This window comes from Microcaecilia unicolor, chromosome 6, assembly GCF_901765095.1.
Source record: "Microcaecilia unicolor chromosome 6, aMicUni1.1, whole genome shotgun sequence".
NCBI classification, from domain to species: Eukaryota; Metazoa; Chordata; class Amphibia; order Gymnophiona; family Siphonopidae; genus Microcaecilia; species Microcaecilia unicolor.
In genome coordinates this window covers 281,774,626-281,792,789 of record NC_044036.1, presented here as the reverse complement: position 1 = coordinate 281,792,789, position 18,164 = coordinate 281,774,626, and the positions used below count along the sequence as shown (strand labels likewise).

The 18,164-nt window shown below is 46.3% G+C and overlaps 1 protein-coding gene across 1 annotated transcript in view; it reads left to right on the top strand.

Annotated features, from left to right (window-relative positions):
- The window catches only part of SNAPC4 (small nuclear RNA activating complex polypeptide 4), a 91,005-nt gene extending 73,044 nt beyond the window's left edge, over window positions 1-17,961 (top strand). The window contains exons 17-20 of the mRNA XM_030206830.1: window positions 6,421-6,448; window positions 7,187-9,219; window positions 15,987-16,107; window positions 17,085-17,961. Coding sequence (XP_030062690.1) covers window positions 6,421-6,448; window positions 7,187-9,219; window positions 15,987-16,107; window positions 17,085-17,086 — 2,184 coding nt within the window. The 3' untranslated portion in view covers window positions 17,087-17,961. The remainder of the gene's footprint in view (window positions 1-6,420; window positions 6,449-7,186; window positions 9,220-15,986; window positions 16,108-17,084) is intronic.
- Window positions 17,962-18,164: the final 203 nt, after the last annotated feature.

Here is an 18,164-nt window from a genome sequence, read left to right as displayed (position 1 = left end):
CAACGGGACCGTATTTTTGGAACTTGCGCCGGCCCCTCGACGTCGACCTCGACGGCATCGGTATCGACGCCCGGTCCTTCGGTACCGGTATCGATGCCCGAGACATCGGCACCGATGGCATCGACCCCAGGAGAACAGGTCCCGTCGGCCCGCCGGTCCTCCGGTGAGGGTAGAGGTGAGAGGCCGCGTGGGCAGTCGGCCCCGGTCACTCCCTCAGCCCATGGCCCACGGGACCGAACCCTGTCTGACCCGACTCCTCGAGACCGAGGGGGATCCTCATCCTCCTCCTCCATGCCTCCCGGCGCCGGTGACGGGCATCGGAAGAAGGATAAGAAGCGCCGTCACCGGTCGCCCTCGATGCACATCGGAGAGGAGTCGACGCCGAAGCGTCTCCATCGAGAGGAGAGGTCCCCGTCGGTGATAGAGGTGCCGACGCAACAGGGTCCCGGCACCTCGGTGCCGTCTCCTGGCTCCCACCAGATTCGGGCACCGACACCCCTACCGGCCCCATCGCCTTTCCCGGCAGCGGGCCTGGACGAGTGCCTCAGAGCCATCCTTCCGGGGATCCTGGAAGGGCTGATGCGCCAGGCTGTGCCGGCGCCGGGGGTGCTTGCGCCCTCGGCGCCGATGACTGTGGCGCCGGCGAGCTCTAGCCCGGCGCCGGGGCCGTCGACACCGCCGCCGCTTGCGGTGCCGGTCTCGACCGCCACGCAGGTGGAGTCGACGTCGATGGAGGGAGCTCCGTCCCCGCCGGCGCGGGAGTCCGCCGCTCGACGACACCGAGACCCTGGTGCCTCGACGTCGAGCCGGGCCCGGTTCAGGACTCAGCTACATGAGCTTATGTCCGACACCGAGGATGAGGACTCGTGGGGGGAAGAGGAGGACCCTAGATATTTCTCCTCAGAGGAGTCTACGGGCCTTCCCTCGGACCCCACGCCTTCGCCGGAGAGGAAACTCTCGCCCCCCGAGAGTCTCTCCTTTGCCTCCTTTGTGCGGGATATGTCTATTAGCATTCCCTTTCCCGTGGTCTCTGTGGAAGAGCCGAGGGCCGAGATGCTCGAGGTCCTCGACTATCCATCACCACCTAGAGAGTCCTCCACGGTGCCGCTGCACAATGTCCTTAAGGAGACGCTGCTTCGGAACTGGGTGCGACCGTTAACTAACCCCACCATTCCCAAGAAAGCAGAGTCCCAGTACAGGATCCACTCTGACCCAGAGCTAATGCGGCCACAATTGCCCCATGACTCGGCGGTCGTGGATTCTGCTCTCAAGAGGGCACGGAGTTCGAGGGATACCGCCTCGGCGCCCCCGGGGCGGGAGTCTCGCACTCTGGACTCGTTTGGGAGGAAGGCCTACCAATCCTCCATGCTCGTGACCCGCATCCAGTCATACCTGCTCTATATGAGCATCCACATGCGGACCTATGTGCAACAACTGGCGGACCTGGTCGAGAAGCTCCCGCCGGAGCAGTCCAGGCCTTATCAGGAGGTGGTCAGGCAGCTGAAGGCGTGCAGAAAGTTCCTGTCCAGTGGCATCTCGTGCTGCGGCCCAAGGTATAGTGATGCGCAGGCTCTCATGGCTGCGTGCCTCTGACCTGGACAACCGCACCCAGCAGAGACTGGCCGACGTCCCTTGCCGGGGGGATAACATTTTTGGTGAGAAGGTCGAGCAGATGGTGGACCAACTGCATCAGCGGGAAACCGCTCTCGACAAGCTCTCCCACCGGGCGCCTTCAGCATCCACCTCCACAGGTGGACGTTTTTCCCGGGCCCGGCAGGCTGCACCCTATTCTTTTGCGAAGCGTAGGTACAACCAGCCGACCCGAAGGCCTCGTCAGGCACAGGGACAGCCCCAGCGCGCTCGTTCTCGTCAACAGCGTGCGCCTAAGCAGCCCCCTGCGCCTCCACAGCAAAAGCCGGGGACGGGCTTTTGACTGGATCCACGGGAACATAGCCGCCCTACAAGTGTCCGTACCGGACGATCTGCCGGTCGGAGGGAGGTTAAAATTTTTTCACCAAAGGTGGCCTCTCATAACCTCCGACCAGTGGGTTCTCCAAATAGTGCGGTGCGGATACGCCCTGAATTTGGCCTCCCTGCCTCCAAATTGTCCTCCGGGAGCTCAGTCTTTCAGCTCCCATCACAAGCAGGTACTTGCAGAGGAACTCTCCGCCCTTCTCAGCGCCAATGCGGTCGAGCCCGTACCACCCGGGCAGGAAGGGCAGGGATTCTATTCCAGGTACTTCCTTGTGGAAAAGAAAACAGGGGGGATGCGTCCCATCCTAGACCTGAGAGGCCTGAACAAATTCCTGGTCAAAGAAAAGTTCAGGATGCTTTCCTTGGGCACCCTTCTGCCAATGATTCAGAAAAACGATTGGCTATGTTCCCTGGATTTAAAGGACGCATATACTCACATTCCGATACTGCCAGCTCACAGACAGTATCTCAGATTCCGCCTGGGCGCACGGCACTTTCAGTATTGTGTGCTGCCCTTTGGGCTCGCCTCTGCCCCACGAGTGTTTACCAAGTGCCTCGTGGTGGTAGCGGCCTACCTACGCAAGCTGGGAGTGCACGTGTTCCCATATCTCGACGATTGGCTGGTCAAGAACACCTCGGAGGCAGGAGCCCTCCGGTCCATGCAGTGCACTATTCAACTTCTGGAGCTGCTGGGGTTTGTGATAAATTACCCAAAGTCCCATCTCCAGCCAGCCCAGTCTCTGGAATTCATAGGAGCTCTGCTGAATACCCAGACGGCTCAGGCCTACCTTCCCGAAGCGAGGGCCACCAATCTCCTGGCCCTGGCTTCGCAGACCAGAGCGTCTCAGCAGATCACAGCTCGGCAGATGTTGAGACTTCTGGGTCATATGGCCTCCACAGTTCATGTGACTCCCATGGCTCGTCTTCACATGAGATCTGCTCAATGGACCCTAGCTTCCCAGTGGTTCCAAGCCACCGGGAATCTAGAAGATGTCATCCGCCTCTCCACCAGTTGCCGCACTTCACTGCTCTGGTGGACCATCCGGACCAATTTGACACTGGGACGTCCATTTCAAATTCCGCAGCCCACGAAAGTGCTGACGACGGATGCCTCTCGCCTGGGGTGGGGAGCTCATGTCGATGGGCTTCACACCCAGGGTCTGTGGTCCCTCCAGGAAAAGGATCTGCAGATCAACCTCCTGGAGCTCCGAGCGATCTGGAACGCACTGAAGGCTTTCAGAGATCGGCTGTCCTGCCAAATTATCCAAATTCGGACAGACAATCAGGTTGCAATGTATTACGTCAACAAGCAGGGGGGCACCGGATCTCGCCCCCTGTGTCAGGAGGCCGTCGGGATGTGGCGTTGGGCGTGTCGGTTCGGCATGCTCCTCCAAGCCACGTACCTGGCAGGCGTAAACAACAGTCTGGCCGACAGACTGAGCAGAGTCATGCAACCGCACGAGTGGTCGCTCCATGCCAGAGTGGTACGCAAGATCTTCCGAGAGTGGGGCACCCCCTCGGTGGACCTTTTCGCCTCTCAGACCTACCACAAGCTGCCTCTGTTCTGTTCCAGACTTCAGGCACACGGCAGGCTAGCGTCGGACGCCTTTCTCCTCCATTGGGGGACCGGCCTCCTGTATGCTTATCCTCCCCTACCTTTGGTGGGGAAGACCTTACTGAAGCTCAAGCAAGACCGCGGCACCATGATTCTGATAGCGCCCTTTTGGCCCCGTCAGATCTGGTTCCCTCTTCTTCTGGAGTTGTCCTCCGAGGAACCGTGGAGATTGGAGTGTTTTCCGACTCTCATCTCGCAGAACGACGGAGCGTTGCTGCACCCCAACCTTCAGTCCCTGGCTCTCACGGCCTGGATGTTGAGGGCGTAGACTTCACTGCGTTGGGTCTGTCTGAGGGTGTCTCCCGGGTCTTGCTTGCCTCTAGGAAGGATTCCACTAAAAAGAGTTACTTTTTCAAGTGGAGGAGGTTTGTCGTGTGGTGTGAGAGCAAGGCCCTAGAACCTCGTTCTTGCCCTGCACATAACCTGCTTGAATACCTTCTGCACTTATCAGAGTCTGGCCTCAAGACCAACTCAGTAAGGAATCACCTTAGTGCGATTAGTGCTTACCATTATCGTGTGGAAGGTAAAGCCATCTCTGGAGAGCCTTTAGTCGTTCGATTCATGAGAGGCTTGCTTTTGTCAAAGCCCCCTATCAAGCCTCCTACTGTGTCATGGGATCTCAACGTCGTCCTCACCCAGCTGATGAAACCTCCTTTTGAGCCACTGAATACCTGCCATCTGAAGTACTTGACCTGGAAGGTCATTTTCTTGGTGGCAGTTACTTCCGCTCGTAGGGTCAGTGAGCTTCAAGCCCTAGTAGCTCATGCTCCATATACCAAATTTCATCACAACAGAGTAGTGCTCCGCACCCACCCAAAGTTCCTGCCGAAGGTGGTGTCGGAGTTCCATCTTAACCAGTCAATTGTCTTGCCAACATTCTTCCCCAGGCCGCATACCCGCCCTGCTGAACGTCAGTTGCACACATTGGACTGCAAGAGAGCATTGGCCTTCTACTTGGAGCGGACACAGCCCAACAGACAGTCCGCCCAATTGTTTATTTCTTTCGACCCTAACAGGCTAGGGGTCGCTGTCGGGAAACGCACCATCTCCAATTGGCTAGCAGATTGCATTTCCTTCACTTACGCCCAGGCTGGGCTGGCTCTTGAGGGTCATGTCACGGCTCATAGTGTTAGAGCCATGGCAGCGTCAGTGGCCCACCTGAAGTCAGCCACTATTGAAGAAATTTGCAAAGCTGCGACGTGGTCATCTGTCCACACATTCACATCTCATTACTGCCTCCAGCAGGATACCCGACGCGACAGTCGGTTCGGGCAGTCGGTGCTGCAGAATCTGTTTGGGGTGTAAATCCAACTCCACCCTCCAGGACCCGAATTTATTCTGGTCAGGCTGCACTCTCAGTTAGTTGTTCTTCGTAGGTCAATTTCTGTTATACCCTCGCCGTTGCGAGGTTCAATTGACCTGGGTTCTTGTTTTGAGTGAGCCTGAGAGCTAGGGATACCCCAGTCGTGAGAACAAGCAACCTGCTTGTCCTCGGAGAAAGTGAATGATACATACCTGTAGCAGGTGTTCTCCGAGGACAGCAGGCTGATTGTTCTCACCTACCCTCCCTCCTCCCCTTTGGAGTTGTGTGTTTCATCTTTTGCTAGTCATTCAACTGGCGGGAGCGGTCGCGCACGGGCGGGAAGACGGCCGCGCATGCGCGGTGGGCGTGTCCTGCGTGCCGACCGTCCCGCGAAGCTTTTTTCCGGTTGGTGGGGGCTGCCGCGGACGTCACCCCCAGTCGTGAGAACAATCAGCCTGCTGTCCTCGGAGAACACCTGCTACAGGTATGTATCATTCACTATCCCACAGGTTCTGGAATAGTGGGAAGGACTGATTAAAGAAATTTATTAGGTAAGACATAATTCCTCCTTCCTCACAAAGTGCTTTATTGCTATTATTTAATGGTTACTGAAATTCATTTGATGGCAGAGAACTTGCTTCTCTGGAATATTCCTTCCCTTCCATCCCTAGACATAGATTAGCAGTTACTCATCATGGTATTTTAAATGATTTTGAAACCATCTATTTGATGTAAAGTCAAGTCCTATCAGAATACAATATACAACCTTACTTTTGAAAACATTAAATATCAGACATTAAATTCATAAGAAAAAACAACAAAATAATCCAGCAGGTATCATCATCACCCCCCCCCCCCCCCCCTCAAAAAAAAAAAAAAAAGAAAGACCTAACCTTATGAAAATCAAGAAGCACCGTGTCTTCAATTGCTGGAGCAGCCCCATTTTCATAGAACTCATGGCCACCAGCTTTGAAGGTTGAGGTGAGCTTCCCAGATTTTACGGAACAAAAATTAAAAGGTCTGGTTATTGGAGCAGCATTTTGAGATTTGATCAGGTGCTTTCATGCCTCTTTTTGTTACTATGCTTCTTGGTGAGTTTATTGAATGTATTAGAAATTACCTTGTTTAGTTTTATTTTTTTACATTCTTATTTTATACTATTTATTACTTGTGTGTGAGGCTTAGACTTAGCTTGGTCTCTCTGAAAACTAGAATTTGCATTTATTGGTGAACTGAAATGAAATATTGTTAGAGAAGTGAAACTGCATTTCTCTTTGGGTTCACACAGATCTTCACTTTGTAGAGAGCTTGGGTGATGAGAAGATAGCAGCAATCACCTGTTGCTCTAATCTCTGACAGAAGTTAGACCCTAGTGGGCAGCCTTTAGAAGAGAGTGCCAGCTAAGTGGTACTCTGGCTAGTGCAACAGTGACTTCATGCAGAATAGAATTTAGGAAATTCTTGGACTCTGATGTATTGCTTAAATTTGCCCTAAGTGTGCTTTTGCACTTTTTTTTCTCCTTTTTCAGACTTCCTACTCTTCCCAGAAAACTTCAGGTAATGTCACAATTTGTGCTTTGAGCTTTTACAAAATGTATTATTTGCACTAATTGCTACTATATGTTAAGTGCAAGATGCACAGAATGCAGTGTTTCAGAAACATCCTTGACAAGTAATAATTACTCACCATGTCTCATTGTGAAGTTATGTAACTGCTCTCCTACGCTCCCTGGGTGCAGCTGCTTAGCAAGAATCACAAAGGGCCTCATGCTCGATGGATCCAGTTGGTCCACATTAACTCTGAAGTTATATGCGGCTGAAACCAATCGGACCCCATTCTATTTGTGACCTTTACTGGCAGGGCTGGCACTCAGAGTGCATGGAGAAAAATGAATTTAATAATTAAAGCCTATTCAATTCACAGCTGTTATATCTCCCTTACTGTGGATAAATAGATAAGGTCTCTAACAGTTAGCTCTTTGTCATGAAAGACCTTCCCACTGTACATTTGTCTTGGAGTGGAATATAAATAGTAATGATTGTGCTTGTAAATGGTATTTTGCTGCTATAGTGGTTCTGCTTGTTGACTTTTATAAGTGTTGCAGAAGAGTCACACTAAGAACTTAACTTCTTACCCTGTGGTACCTACAGTGTACCATTATATCTCTGGTTCTGTTGATGTTTGCACTGCCTATCACGTTTTGAAAAGCTAAGAATAATATTGCTCCCCTCACATAGTGCTCAGTGCTCCCGGTCCATCCTTCAGATGTTTTTTTTTTATTCTTTTTCCTGCAGATTGTACTGTGCAGAATTATTCCCAGCAAAGCATCTCTGTGCCTCAGGAAAATATGTCAAAGCAAAATGAAACACAGCCTGGAATCCAGAGAGCAAAACATGCACCTTTACCAGCTGCTCAGCCCTGTGCACGCAATCTGAGCTTACCAAAAGAGAAGCCAAAAACCGTGTTGGAACTGCTGAGGGAGAAGAGGAGTAGGGAAGCCATGGCTAAGACATCAAAAGAAAAAGGAGTCATTCTGACACCACAGATGCTGGTCTTCCAGCAGGTCACCCAGCAGGGAGCAAGACAGCTGACAACACCTGTCTCCTGCCATCCCTCACGCCCTGCAAAAAGACTGTTGCCTGCCATGCCACAAGTACCAGGCTCCTCAGCGACATTCATGCCATTCCAGAATAGCATGACAGCTGCACAGACATCAGCAAGTCCCAGCTCCGCACAGATGAACAGTGTGCAGTCATCTGGAAACTCATCAGGTGGTATAGCCTTGGAGTATTCCAGCCCTGCAATTGCAGTGGCGCCTCACCAGGGCAGTGCAAGTATTCAGATGCCAGGAAATTGTGCAGTATCTTCAGTTTGCCCAAATCCAGCCCAGGCATCTGGTCAGAATCTGGCAGCACCACCTCTGGACATAACATTTCCTCTGAACATTGCACTGGGCGAGAAGGAAGCACCAAAGGCTGGATCCCAGGTGACGCCAGTTCAGCCTCCGCAACAGAATCCCATTTGCCATTTGCCAACACTCGTGACTGCTCAAGGAGGTCCTGGCAGTACCCCTGGCAATATGTTGCCCATAACATGGGTGTTGACACCCCAGGGATTGATCCCTTTGTCCCTGAAAAAAGTTGTAGGACTTCCTAGCCATAATGGAATGGGAGTGACAGCTGTAACAGGAGCAAGTTCTCCCAGTGATTATAAATCCTCACCCATTTCATCAAATACAGGACTGAGTGCTGCAAGTGTACTGCCAGTATCCATGGTGAAGCCCTCAGCCGGCAGCCGAGGTGCGTCAGATGAAGCACATGCCTCCAACCTTTGTTTCCAAGAGGGGCCTGTTCATTCCTCTCTTCCACTACTTGTAGCTTCATTTAATACAAACAGCAGCTCAGCAGGGGCACTACCTTCTGAGGCTACATCTGCAAGTTACGTCTCCTCGCAGATCTCTATTCCTTCTGCTGCCATCAGCACAGTGCCATCTACTGTTTCCCCTGGGCCATCCTTGCTGTGTGCCCATCCAGAGCTGCCTTCAGCAGACTCAACCCGAGATACAAGTGAGGAACTCTTTGCCGTACCAGGCCAAAACATGACACCCACAGACCATGTTGAACAAAAGCCACACCACTTGTCAGCTACTCCTAGTGTATCAGGAAGGATCAAGCAACCTGACAAAGCAGTCTGGGAAACTACAGCATCTGGTCCAGAGGCTGCCCAGCATACAAATATCCCACCCAACCCAGCTGAAAATACTGGAGTGGACCCTCTAGACTTAAGTCTTGTCTCCCTTGAGGAAAAAGAGCAGGTGAAGAAATGGCTGAAGGGAGAGCAGGGAGTACAGATGCCAATGCTGATAAATCCACTACCTTATTTGCCTCCCTCTGTCTGCAGTTTAAAGATGCTCTCCAGACTACTTCTGCAGAAGAAAGCTTTGGAAGAAAGAGCCACCAGCCTTCTGCCGTTGACGGATGAGAACCAGAAAAGCAGTTTCCAGCAGAAGCTACAGGTTGTGCGGGACATGGTAGAGCAGAGGTTGAAGGACAATCCAGCATATATCCAGCTGAAAGTCAGGTTTCTGGCTACGTTCACTTTTCCGGCCTTTCTGGCCACTCTGACTCCTCCAAGAGGCAGAACGACGATACCCCACAGCAACAGAAGATATGCGAGCACTGATGACAGTGATACAGAAGAATCAGAGGAGGAACCCAAGGCCACAGAAAGCAGCAGCAATGCAGTTGGAAATGACATAGCAGAGAAGCACTTGGATAGTGCAGTGGAGCATCCACCAGTGGCCTTCAGGACCCCTGCATCATACAAGGTAAGCACGGAGCCAAAAGCACAAGCTCATGGGAAACTTACCTGGGGGTCTCTTTCCTATTTCTTATTACCCATTAGTCCTGAACTGTTAATTTCCCATCATTTAGAGGGTAATTTTATAACAGGTTCCCTAGGGTGGAAGTGGAGAAGGTCCTAATTTTAACCTATGTGTCTTTACAAAATACTAATACTGATTATGCAGAAATAATGGTTACATTGTGGACACCTCCTCAGGAGCAGACCCAAATGTTAGCATGTAAAGTACACAAGTATGCATGTATTATATAAAATACATAGGTAAAGTGTGACTCTGTCCATGCCAAGCCCAAACTCCTCCACTGTGCATACTTATTCTACATGTGTATGTCTGCTCCCACCATGCATACTTTCAGGCATGACCTAATTTAATAAGAGGCCTTTTATATGTGTGAAAAGTTCAAAATATTACCCTGTTAATATAAGTCCTCTGGTATCCTGGTATTCTTTTTTTTTTTTTTTTTAGCTTAGCACCTCTGATACTGTCCCCTCTCCTCACCCGTTTTGCATGCTGCAATATCTGTATTTTTGTTTTCATGCTCCATAAATCAGAATGTGTCAAAGAAAAAAAAAAAAGCATGCATGTAGTTGACATTTGATAAAAATCTAACAAGGATAGTCTAAATACAGTGGATTCTGCTTTGAAGCAGAAGGATGGACTGGCTGCTGTAATAATATGCCTGCAGCACTTCCACATGGAGGTGAGAGGCGCTCTCATGTCAGTGCTGCGGGCCCGATACGGAGGGGGGCGGGAGCGGCGGCGACGACATCGGGGATGGGGGGGTGGAGGTTGGGGCGCCAGCGATGTTCCTTCGTCTCCAGGACAGGCGGCAGTGGCAGCGTCCGTTTCCCTCTGTTCTGCCCTCTGACGTCATCACATCTTGCCGCAAGGGCGGGACAGAAAGGGAAGTCTCTACTGCGCATTTGCGGGTGAGTCGGGTCACTTGTCATTTATATGTTTGAGATATATATATATATATATATATATATATATATATATATAAACAGCCTTCATAAAATTCAATTTGCAACCAGCATTTCTACTACAGATGCTTTGCGGGTCTTTTACTTGGGCAGGGTCCCCTCTACCTCATCTTCCAGCTCTGTTGCTGAATTCTCTCTCCCTTTGCAAGGTTGGTGCTGAGACCTTATAGGTAAACTAGATCTGGAAAAAAAAACCTCAATTTTTTCCAGCTCAGACACCTGCTGTTTGAAGCTTAGAATTCATACTACCTATAATTAATTTCAGTGTTGATCCAGTAAAAGTCTGCACAGCCTGCAAAGAACCCAAGTTGGTGAATTTCTTGTGTCAGCCTTTCTGGTGGTTTCTCGATTTCCGACTGGTAGTATTATATGAAAGCTTATCATGCGTTGCAGGAGGAAGAGAGTATAGAAGGTGGCTCTGCGTGTCGTGCTGACCCTGATAACATGCAGTGTGAGAAACGAGAGGAGTATTATTCACTATATCTAATATATAGAGGGAAGAGAGACACTTTGGGATCCTGAACTCTCTTTGTGGTGACACTGCTGCCTTGATTTAAGTCTCCTTGGTATGGTCTGGTTCCCTTAGTGTCCAAACTACTGTCACTTTCTGACATGATGAAAACCACCACAGTTTACCAGTGCTCTAAAATTAATTGTTGATGTCTTGTAGTCACACAGTTGTCCTGCAAACGTCTGTGGTAGAAAAGCTTCACTACATGTGCTTCCTGAACCTAGAAATAAGTCAGTTTTTGTGTACCATATGATTAATTTAGCAGACTGTAACCACAGGAGATGATGGCTTCATTTATCCAAAACGAAAGAGGATGTTCAGACATGGAAGTGTGTGTGTGGTTTGTTTTTTTTTTAATTACAGAAGTCATGCGTAATTAGAGCCTCCTAATCAGTCACTTGTGCACCTCCTTTCTATCCCTCCATCTCCTCAGATACTGTACCTCTTTATATTTCCCACTTCTTTATTAGGATGTTCTGCCTTAATCTTTTATCCAGAGAATTATTTGTGCAGCACAAAAGTAGAGGCCAAAGTAGTTATCCCTATCTAAAGCCAAAAGTAGGTGAAAGCTCCTCACAGAACTGTCTTCAGGATTAATCTTTAGTTAACAACAAAAACAAGCGGAAGGTATCCGGAAAGACCAAACTAAAATCACGGGTGTAAAAAAGCCAAAGTATTTTATTATGACCCTACACGGTCTGTGTTTCGGCCAAAAAGGCCTTCTTCAGGGGTCTACAGATTGGCATATACAGATATTCTTCCAAAGGTTCTGTAAACCCCTGAAGAAGGCCTTTTTGGCCGAAACACGGACCTTGTAGGGTCAAAATAAAATACTTTGGCTTTTTTACACCCGTGATTTTAGTTTGGTCTTTCTGGATACCTTCCGCTTGTTTTTGCTGTTTTCTTGTGTTTTTGCGGGAGACTTGGACTCTTTGTTGCGTTTAATCTTTAGTTAACCAGATGCAAAACGTTGGGATCTTTGATCCCATGTAGAAGACATACAGGCTCTATTTAGTGGGTAAACATTTTTTATAGAACATCTCTTGTGTGTACAAAATGCTTGTAGAGGTATGTACGTATACCCCTACATAATTTCATGAGTGGTAAGAAAAGCATGCCTGCTTTTACGTGGAGCATGAGTAAGCGTTAATGGAGCCATAGTTTGGGTGGAGTTGTGAGGTATGTGCATTAGAGTTGCACAGGGACAGAAATTTCACCGTCTCCAATGGAATTTAACCCATACCCATCCTTACCCACTAAGATCCATTCCACCCCTACCCATCCCCACAATTAATCTCCTCCATCCCCACCCGTACCTACAGGAGTCGACGCAATAATTAATAATAATAACAAAGATTATAAACCCACTTAGGCCTTGTAGTTCAAAGTGGTTTACAAAGTAAGAAACTGGTAAACTCCAGGAATTACGGCGTCAGACATTATGAGGAAGTTAAAACATACTTCCTAAATTAAAATGTTTTAACATTTTGTCGGAATTCCCTATAAGAACCAGAAGACCTAATTATATTTGAAATGTCTTTCCCAAACTTTGCAGCCTGATAAACCAAAAGATATTCAGTTTTTTAGCCTTTTACTACCTTTGGGAGATGGAAAAATAAATAAATAATTTCCTTTCCTGTATTTGTTTTTAGCTTCAACTACCTTAAAATGAGCATAGAAATAGGAGGGAACCTGCCCAAATTAAACTTTATATAAAAAACATGACAATGTAAATAAGATCCTCGCCTCAACAGGTAATCGATATAGCTTAATATAATACAAGGACAGTCTCTCCAACTTATTTAAAGAAAAGATCAAACGAAGCACTGTGTTTTAAATCGTTGAATATCAACTTTAAAATGATCTGCCTACGTTTTCTAATCAACAGAGAGGATTTCATAATGTATTTGCTCTACCAGAGTCAGTCTGCAATCCAAATAGAACCCCAATATTTTAATAGAAGATGAGTCTATAATATCTCTGATTAATAATAATCTTAGATGGCAGTGAACAAGAAGAGTTACTAAAGCATGTAAACTTTGTTTGCTCTGTATTAAGCTTCAGTTTATGTTTAAGTATCCACTCCTCAATTAAAACTAAACTGTTCTGAACCTTAAACAATTCTGACTCCAAATTATTAATAGCTATTAAAAATGAAATATCATCTGCATAGATTCGTCATAAAACCATTTTTGTCAAATTCAAACCCCAAGGAGTATAAAATAGTTGGGGGACAGTGGTACCCCACATGAATTTTCCCATTCATCAGCGAAACTAGCATACATCTTTATATGATCTTTTAGTTAAAATTCTTGAGACCAGTTGTGCACTTTGCCAACATCTGCAGATTCCATCTGCAGATTCAACAGTAGAATATTGTGATCCACAAGGTCAAAAGCACTTGAAAGGTTGAATTGTAAAAGTAGTGCTTGTTTACCTTCCTTAAAGAAAGTATGGATATTGTTGATCAGTGACCCCACGACTGTCTCAGTGCTAAACATTGACTCAGATTGGGGAAAAATGTAGAATAGTATGTAATTATAAATCTTTCAGTTGAATAGCCACTAGGCCTTCCATTAATTTAGCAAACAGTGGAATAGAAGCCACCGGCCTATAGTTGGAAATAACTAGATTGGAAATGATTTTATCTTAATCTTTGTAACTATAATTTCCCCTAATTTCTTGCTCGCAGCCCTGTGTTTCCTCTCAACCCCAGCAATCTCCTGTGGTTTTTCAGATAGTATTCACTGTGAAGCAGTGAGTGTTGCAAGCCTCAGTCTGGTGTTCCAGCTACCTCTACGGGCATTCCAAGCCTCATTCTGGGACCACCAGAGATTTTGACTACAGTTCTGTGGGAATCCTGCAGCAACTTCTTCAGTACCCGTGGGTTCTGCAGCATTACCGCAATCCCCATTCTCTAATGTGAATACTTTATATGATGATGGAGGATAATTGTAGCAGCACATTCATATTTTTATTTTGTTTGCAATTTTTATTATGTATGATTTTATAGTAGGTGCTTAGATGTTAAGCAGCTTCTAAGGTTTTAAAATAAATAAAATAGGACATGCAGAAAGTTACACCTGCTTTAGAGCAGGTCAAACTTTGTACAAGATCATTTGTGTAGTATTCTGGCAACCTGAATACACACACATAAAACAGGTGCATTTTTTAAAATGTTTACATATGTGCCATGTTATACAGTTACCCCTATATCTCACAATGGTTTCCGGGACCTCCTGTGGCAGTCTTGGTAGTCATTTTGGCTGTGGAACTGGTGGAGGCAAATGTGACTGGGGGTTGCTTTTGCTCGAAGACCCACCAGAAGGTTTAAAGGGAGGGCCTTCGGGGGGGCGCAAAGAATGACCATGGGGGTAGGAGCAGGTGGGTGGCAGCAGCAGTGAGAGTGATTGAAGGGAGTTCGATTTTCACCAAAACTAAGCTGCAAATTTCAGCTGATGGTTTGGTTTCAGTTGAAACTGAGAATCCCAGTTTCTGTTGGCCTGTACCCCAGGTAGAAAGTAAATACCTGTATATAATATGTATACCACTTTGATTGTAAACACAGAAAGGTGGTATATCAAATCCCATCACCCTTCCCTAAAGAACTGATAATCTCCCACCCCTAAATCCAATATCTCTTCCTTCCCTTCCCTTCCTCTCCTCTTCCCCCAGGTCCATTATCTCTCTCTTCCCTTCCTTCCTCTCTCCCTCCCATTGTCCAGCACCTCTCCCACCCTCCCATAACCCCCACCCCACACACACACACAGTGAGCAGCATCAGGCTCTTCTCATGGCTTCTGGAGCTAACTGCCTTGGCCATAGCTTCCAACAATGGCCCTTCCAATTCTGCTTGTGAGTTGGTAGCTCATGCCCCTCCTCCCATCCAGGCTTCAATATCTGACCCCTCTCAATCCCCCTGCTGGTCTGCCTTTTAAAGGTGGTTTTCTTTTGGTCCCAAGAAGTGGCAGGGTTGCACATATGCTGTCTGTGGCCTGCTCCAAAGCTTTCCCTCTGGCTCATCCCGCCTTCTGTTAACATCATTTCTGTATCTGCATGGACTGGACATATCCGAGAATTATTTGAACCAGGCTGCAGGCAGCATATATGCAACACTTCCAGTGCCGGGGACCAACAGAAGACCACTTTTAAGGTAGTCCAGCGCAGAGGGGGAGATGTCAGATTGCGCTGAGGACAGGAGTTGGGAGTGGAAGAGAACAGAAGAGATGTTTAGAGGAGACAGGAGATGCTGCGATGCGATTAATTTTTTAAATTGTGATTGATCACTGGTTAACTGTGATTAAAATGCAGCTCCAGTTGTCATAACACTAACTCATTCTACTTTAGCACTGGTCCCTTTTATGCAGTGAGACCTAGTTATTAATAGCCCGGGTTAACAATAAAATATCAACACGGGCTACTGTTAAGACATGGTATTTTACTGTTAACCTGGATTATTAGTAACTAGGTCTCATTGCATAAAATGGGACCTGTGCTAAAAATACACCAACAAGGACAATTTCCCTATGAAGCCAAATCCACAGAAAACAAGAGATTAGGGAAGGGACATAGGCCAATCAAATCAATGATGTGATCCAGAGATGGATTACAACAAATTTATTGAGCAAATATCAAAACACATACAGACTCGACATGACACTGAACTGTGTTTCAGCAACAAATTGCTTGCTTCAGGAGTCAGTATATCCGATATTGGATATCTGTATCGTATATAAATGCTAAGATTTTAAGAGCAATCAAAGAATTGCTGGACCTCGCACGTAAAAAGGAAAAGCATGGTTAAACAATCCACCTCTGGATCACGTTGTTTTGTTTTATGTGGACCTGGGCTAAAGTAAGGTAAGTTAGTGGTAAAATAACATGGTTAACAGTAGCTCACATTGATAACTTCCCCCCTTAGTATGAAGAGTTTGTCTCTGGTAACCAGATGTCATAATGCCTCATTCTACCAATGCCTAAAAGTCAACCTCATCAGTGGTGTCACAATGGCTTGATTGTCCTTTAACGTGACTCACTTTTATTACATATAGCGGTGATTTTGATTTCTAGAGACCTTTCTTTTTTCTTTAATCAAGGAGGGAAGTTATCAACATGGACTACTGTTGAATAGTCCCATGCCCATACTACTTGGCAGGCATATTGTATACTTTGCTGTGATATCTTACAATCGGCTATTTTTCTTTTTTTTTTATGTTTTCTTATCCATTACACCAAAGGTGGAGGTCAGTGAAGTTCCCCACAGCTCAGAGACTACTGACCATCTAATGGGTACCAATGATAATGTCCCACTGCAGAGCAGAAGGAGCATTCGTCTGAGGAAGAGAAAGTGCCAGCATTGTGAGTATAGTCAAACAGGAACATACCAGGTCATGCTGCCTTTCAACACCAGAGAAGTACTGAGGCTGCTGGAATTGCAGTGAAGCAATAAGTACAACAGGGAAAACTACTTCTAGGCTGCAGTTGCCTCCTTGTTTTGAATCCTTCACCTGGGCTTGGCTTCTGATATGTTATTGCTTTAGTCCTTAAAAATCATTTTCTGTTTGCTTTGCCTGTCAGTATATGTTACCTACCAAACCATTTGGTTTTCAGCAACCAGAAATAACTTCTTCCCATTAAACATAGATATATCTCAAAATTAAAAAAAATATATAATAATTAGAAAAAGCACTCATACAAATTGTTCTGGGGTGTATATTTTTAACATGTTCTGCACAAATGATTCTCTCCATTTTGTTTGTTCTCAACCTTCCACGTTCCTTAGCAGTTGCTGGAAGTCAAAAGAGAGTGCCCAGTCTCCTCTGTCATGTTCTAGCCCTATAATCTGGTCTATCAGAACAGCAGTCCGAGCTCTAAAGAGGCTTCTCTGACATCCTGTCGAGTAATACTATGTTAACATAATGCCAAGTCAGCTTGCTACCCTTATCTCCATTTGGAGGGGGAGGTGCTTGGGAGTTTTCTCAAGACTTTTCCTTATTTTTATATTCCTTGGCCAGGCCATTGCAGTGTCAACCTTTTCACCAGACCACAGCTACCTTCAGAACCCAATACACATTCACCGTAGCCACTGTTGGGAGTTGCTGCAGTGATTGGTACCTCTTCCCTTCCTCAGGGGTTGGGTAGTATTACTGTCTCCATCCTGCTTCATTTTGTAGCTACAATCCACCTTTGTTCTAAGGAATTTTGGTGACTTTCCATTAATATATGAGGCTCTATCCTCTCTCTCCACCTATGTCTTATTACTGGATGGATGAATTTCAGACAAAAATTCCCATGAATTACATGAATTTTCATGTTTTTTAATTTCTTTTTTACAGGATCCTTTGGGTATATTATCTGCGCTTCATTCAAGCAGGAACATTAAGGCTGCCAAACATCATAATGCTTCTTTTTCATCACATCTCTGCACAATAACAGTATTAGTTTAGTAATTAAAAGAGTAAAAACTATTTGTTCTTTCACCAGACGTGTTCTCATGGAGAATTTATTTCTTCTCATGCTGAAATGGAACAGAAGTGGGAGGTGGTAAATGCCAGTAAGCACCAGGCCTTGAGGGTTGGGCAGGACCATTTCTGTTTTTACCCTGTTTCATCTGTGGGTATGTGCCTCCATTGTGTTTATGAAGGTCAGTGGTGTAAAACTGAGACTGGCCCAGCTTATCTCTTGGGACTTGCAACTTATTAGCATCCCTACTTTGCAGAACTTCAGTGGGTGTAATGATCACCCAGCACCTCTATCAGAATAGAGTCATTTATACACTAATATGTGTCCAGCTGTGTAAGTAGTGGATGAGCCTGTCCATACTTTTCTCTTTTCATAACGTTCACTGCAGACACCTACCTGTGTGACATACAGGCAAATGTTTTAAAGTTTTTTTTTTTTTTTTTTTTGTAGTCTAGTTATGCAGTGATCAAAGGAAAAAACTTATTTTTATTTGAACACGAAGTATAGAAATCCATTCTCAGCAGGAGCAATGCTATTAAGCTCAAGAACATTGTAAGTCCTATGTGGGATGCATGCTGTGAATGAACGCATAACCCCCCCCCCCCCCTAAAATTGTTACTGTTTGTTTTGTCAGAATATTTATTTTTCAGAATAGAGGGCTAGTCAGCTCTTGCCTTGTCATGACTATTATGTATTTTTGACACTTTAACCCTGTTGGGTAACCAGTGAATTTTTTGTACCCAGATAAAGTCTGTTGAATGTTTTGATTAAATTATAGATGTTATATTTTCTCATGAAGTGTGTCAGAAGTTTTTCTTTTTGTCATTTTTTATTGTTGAGAAATTTTTCCCCAGGAGAGTTAGCAGAAGAGGGAATAATGTGTATTTCTGGTGTTAGATTTACCTTTGCTAACTATTAAGATGGAAAAAAAAACTTGATCATTTACAGTACAT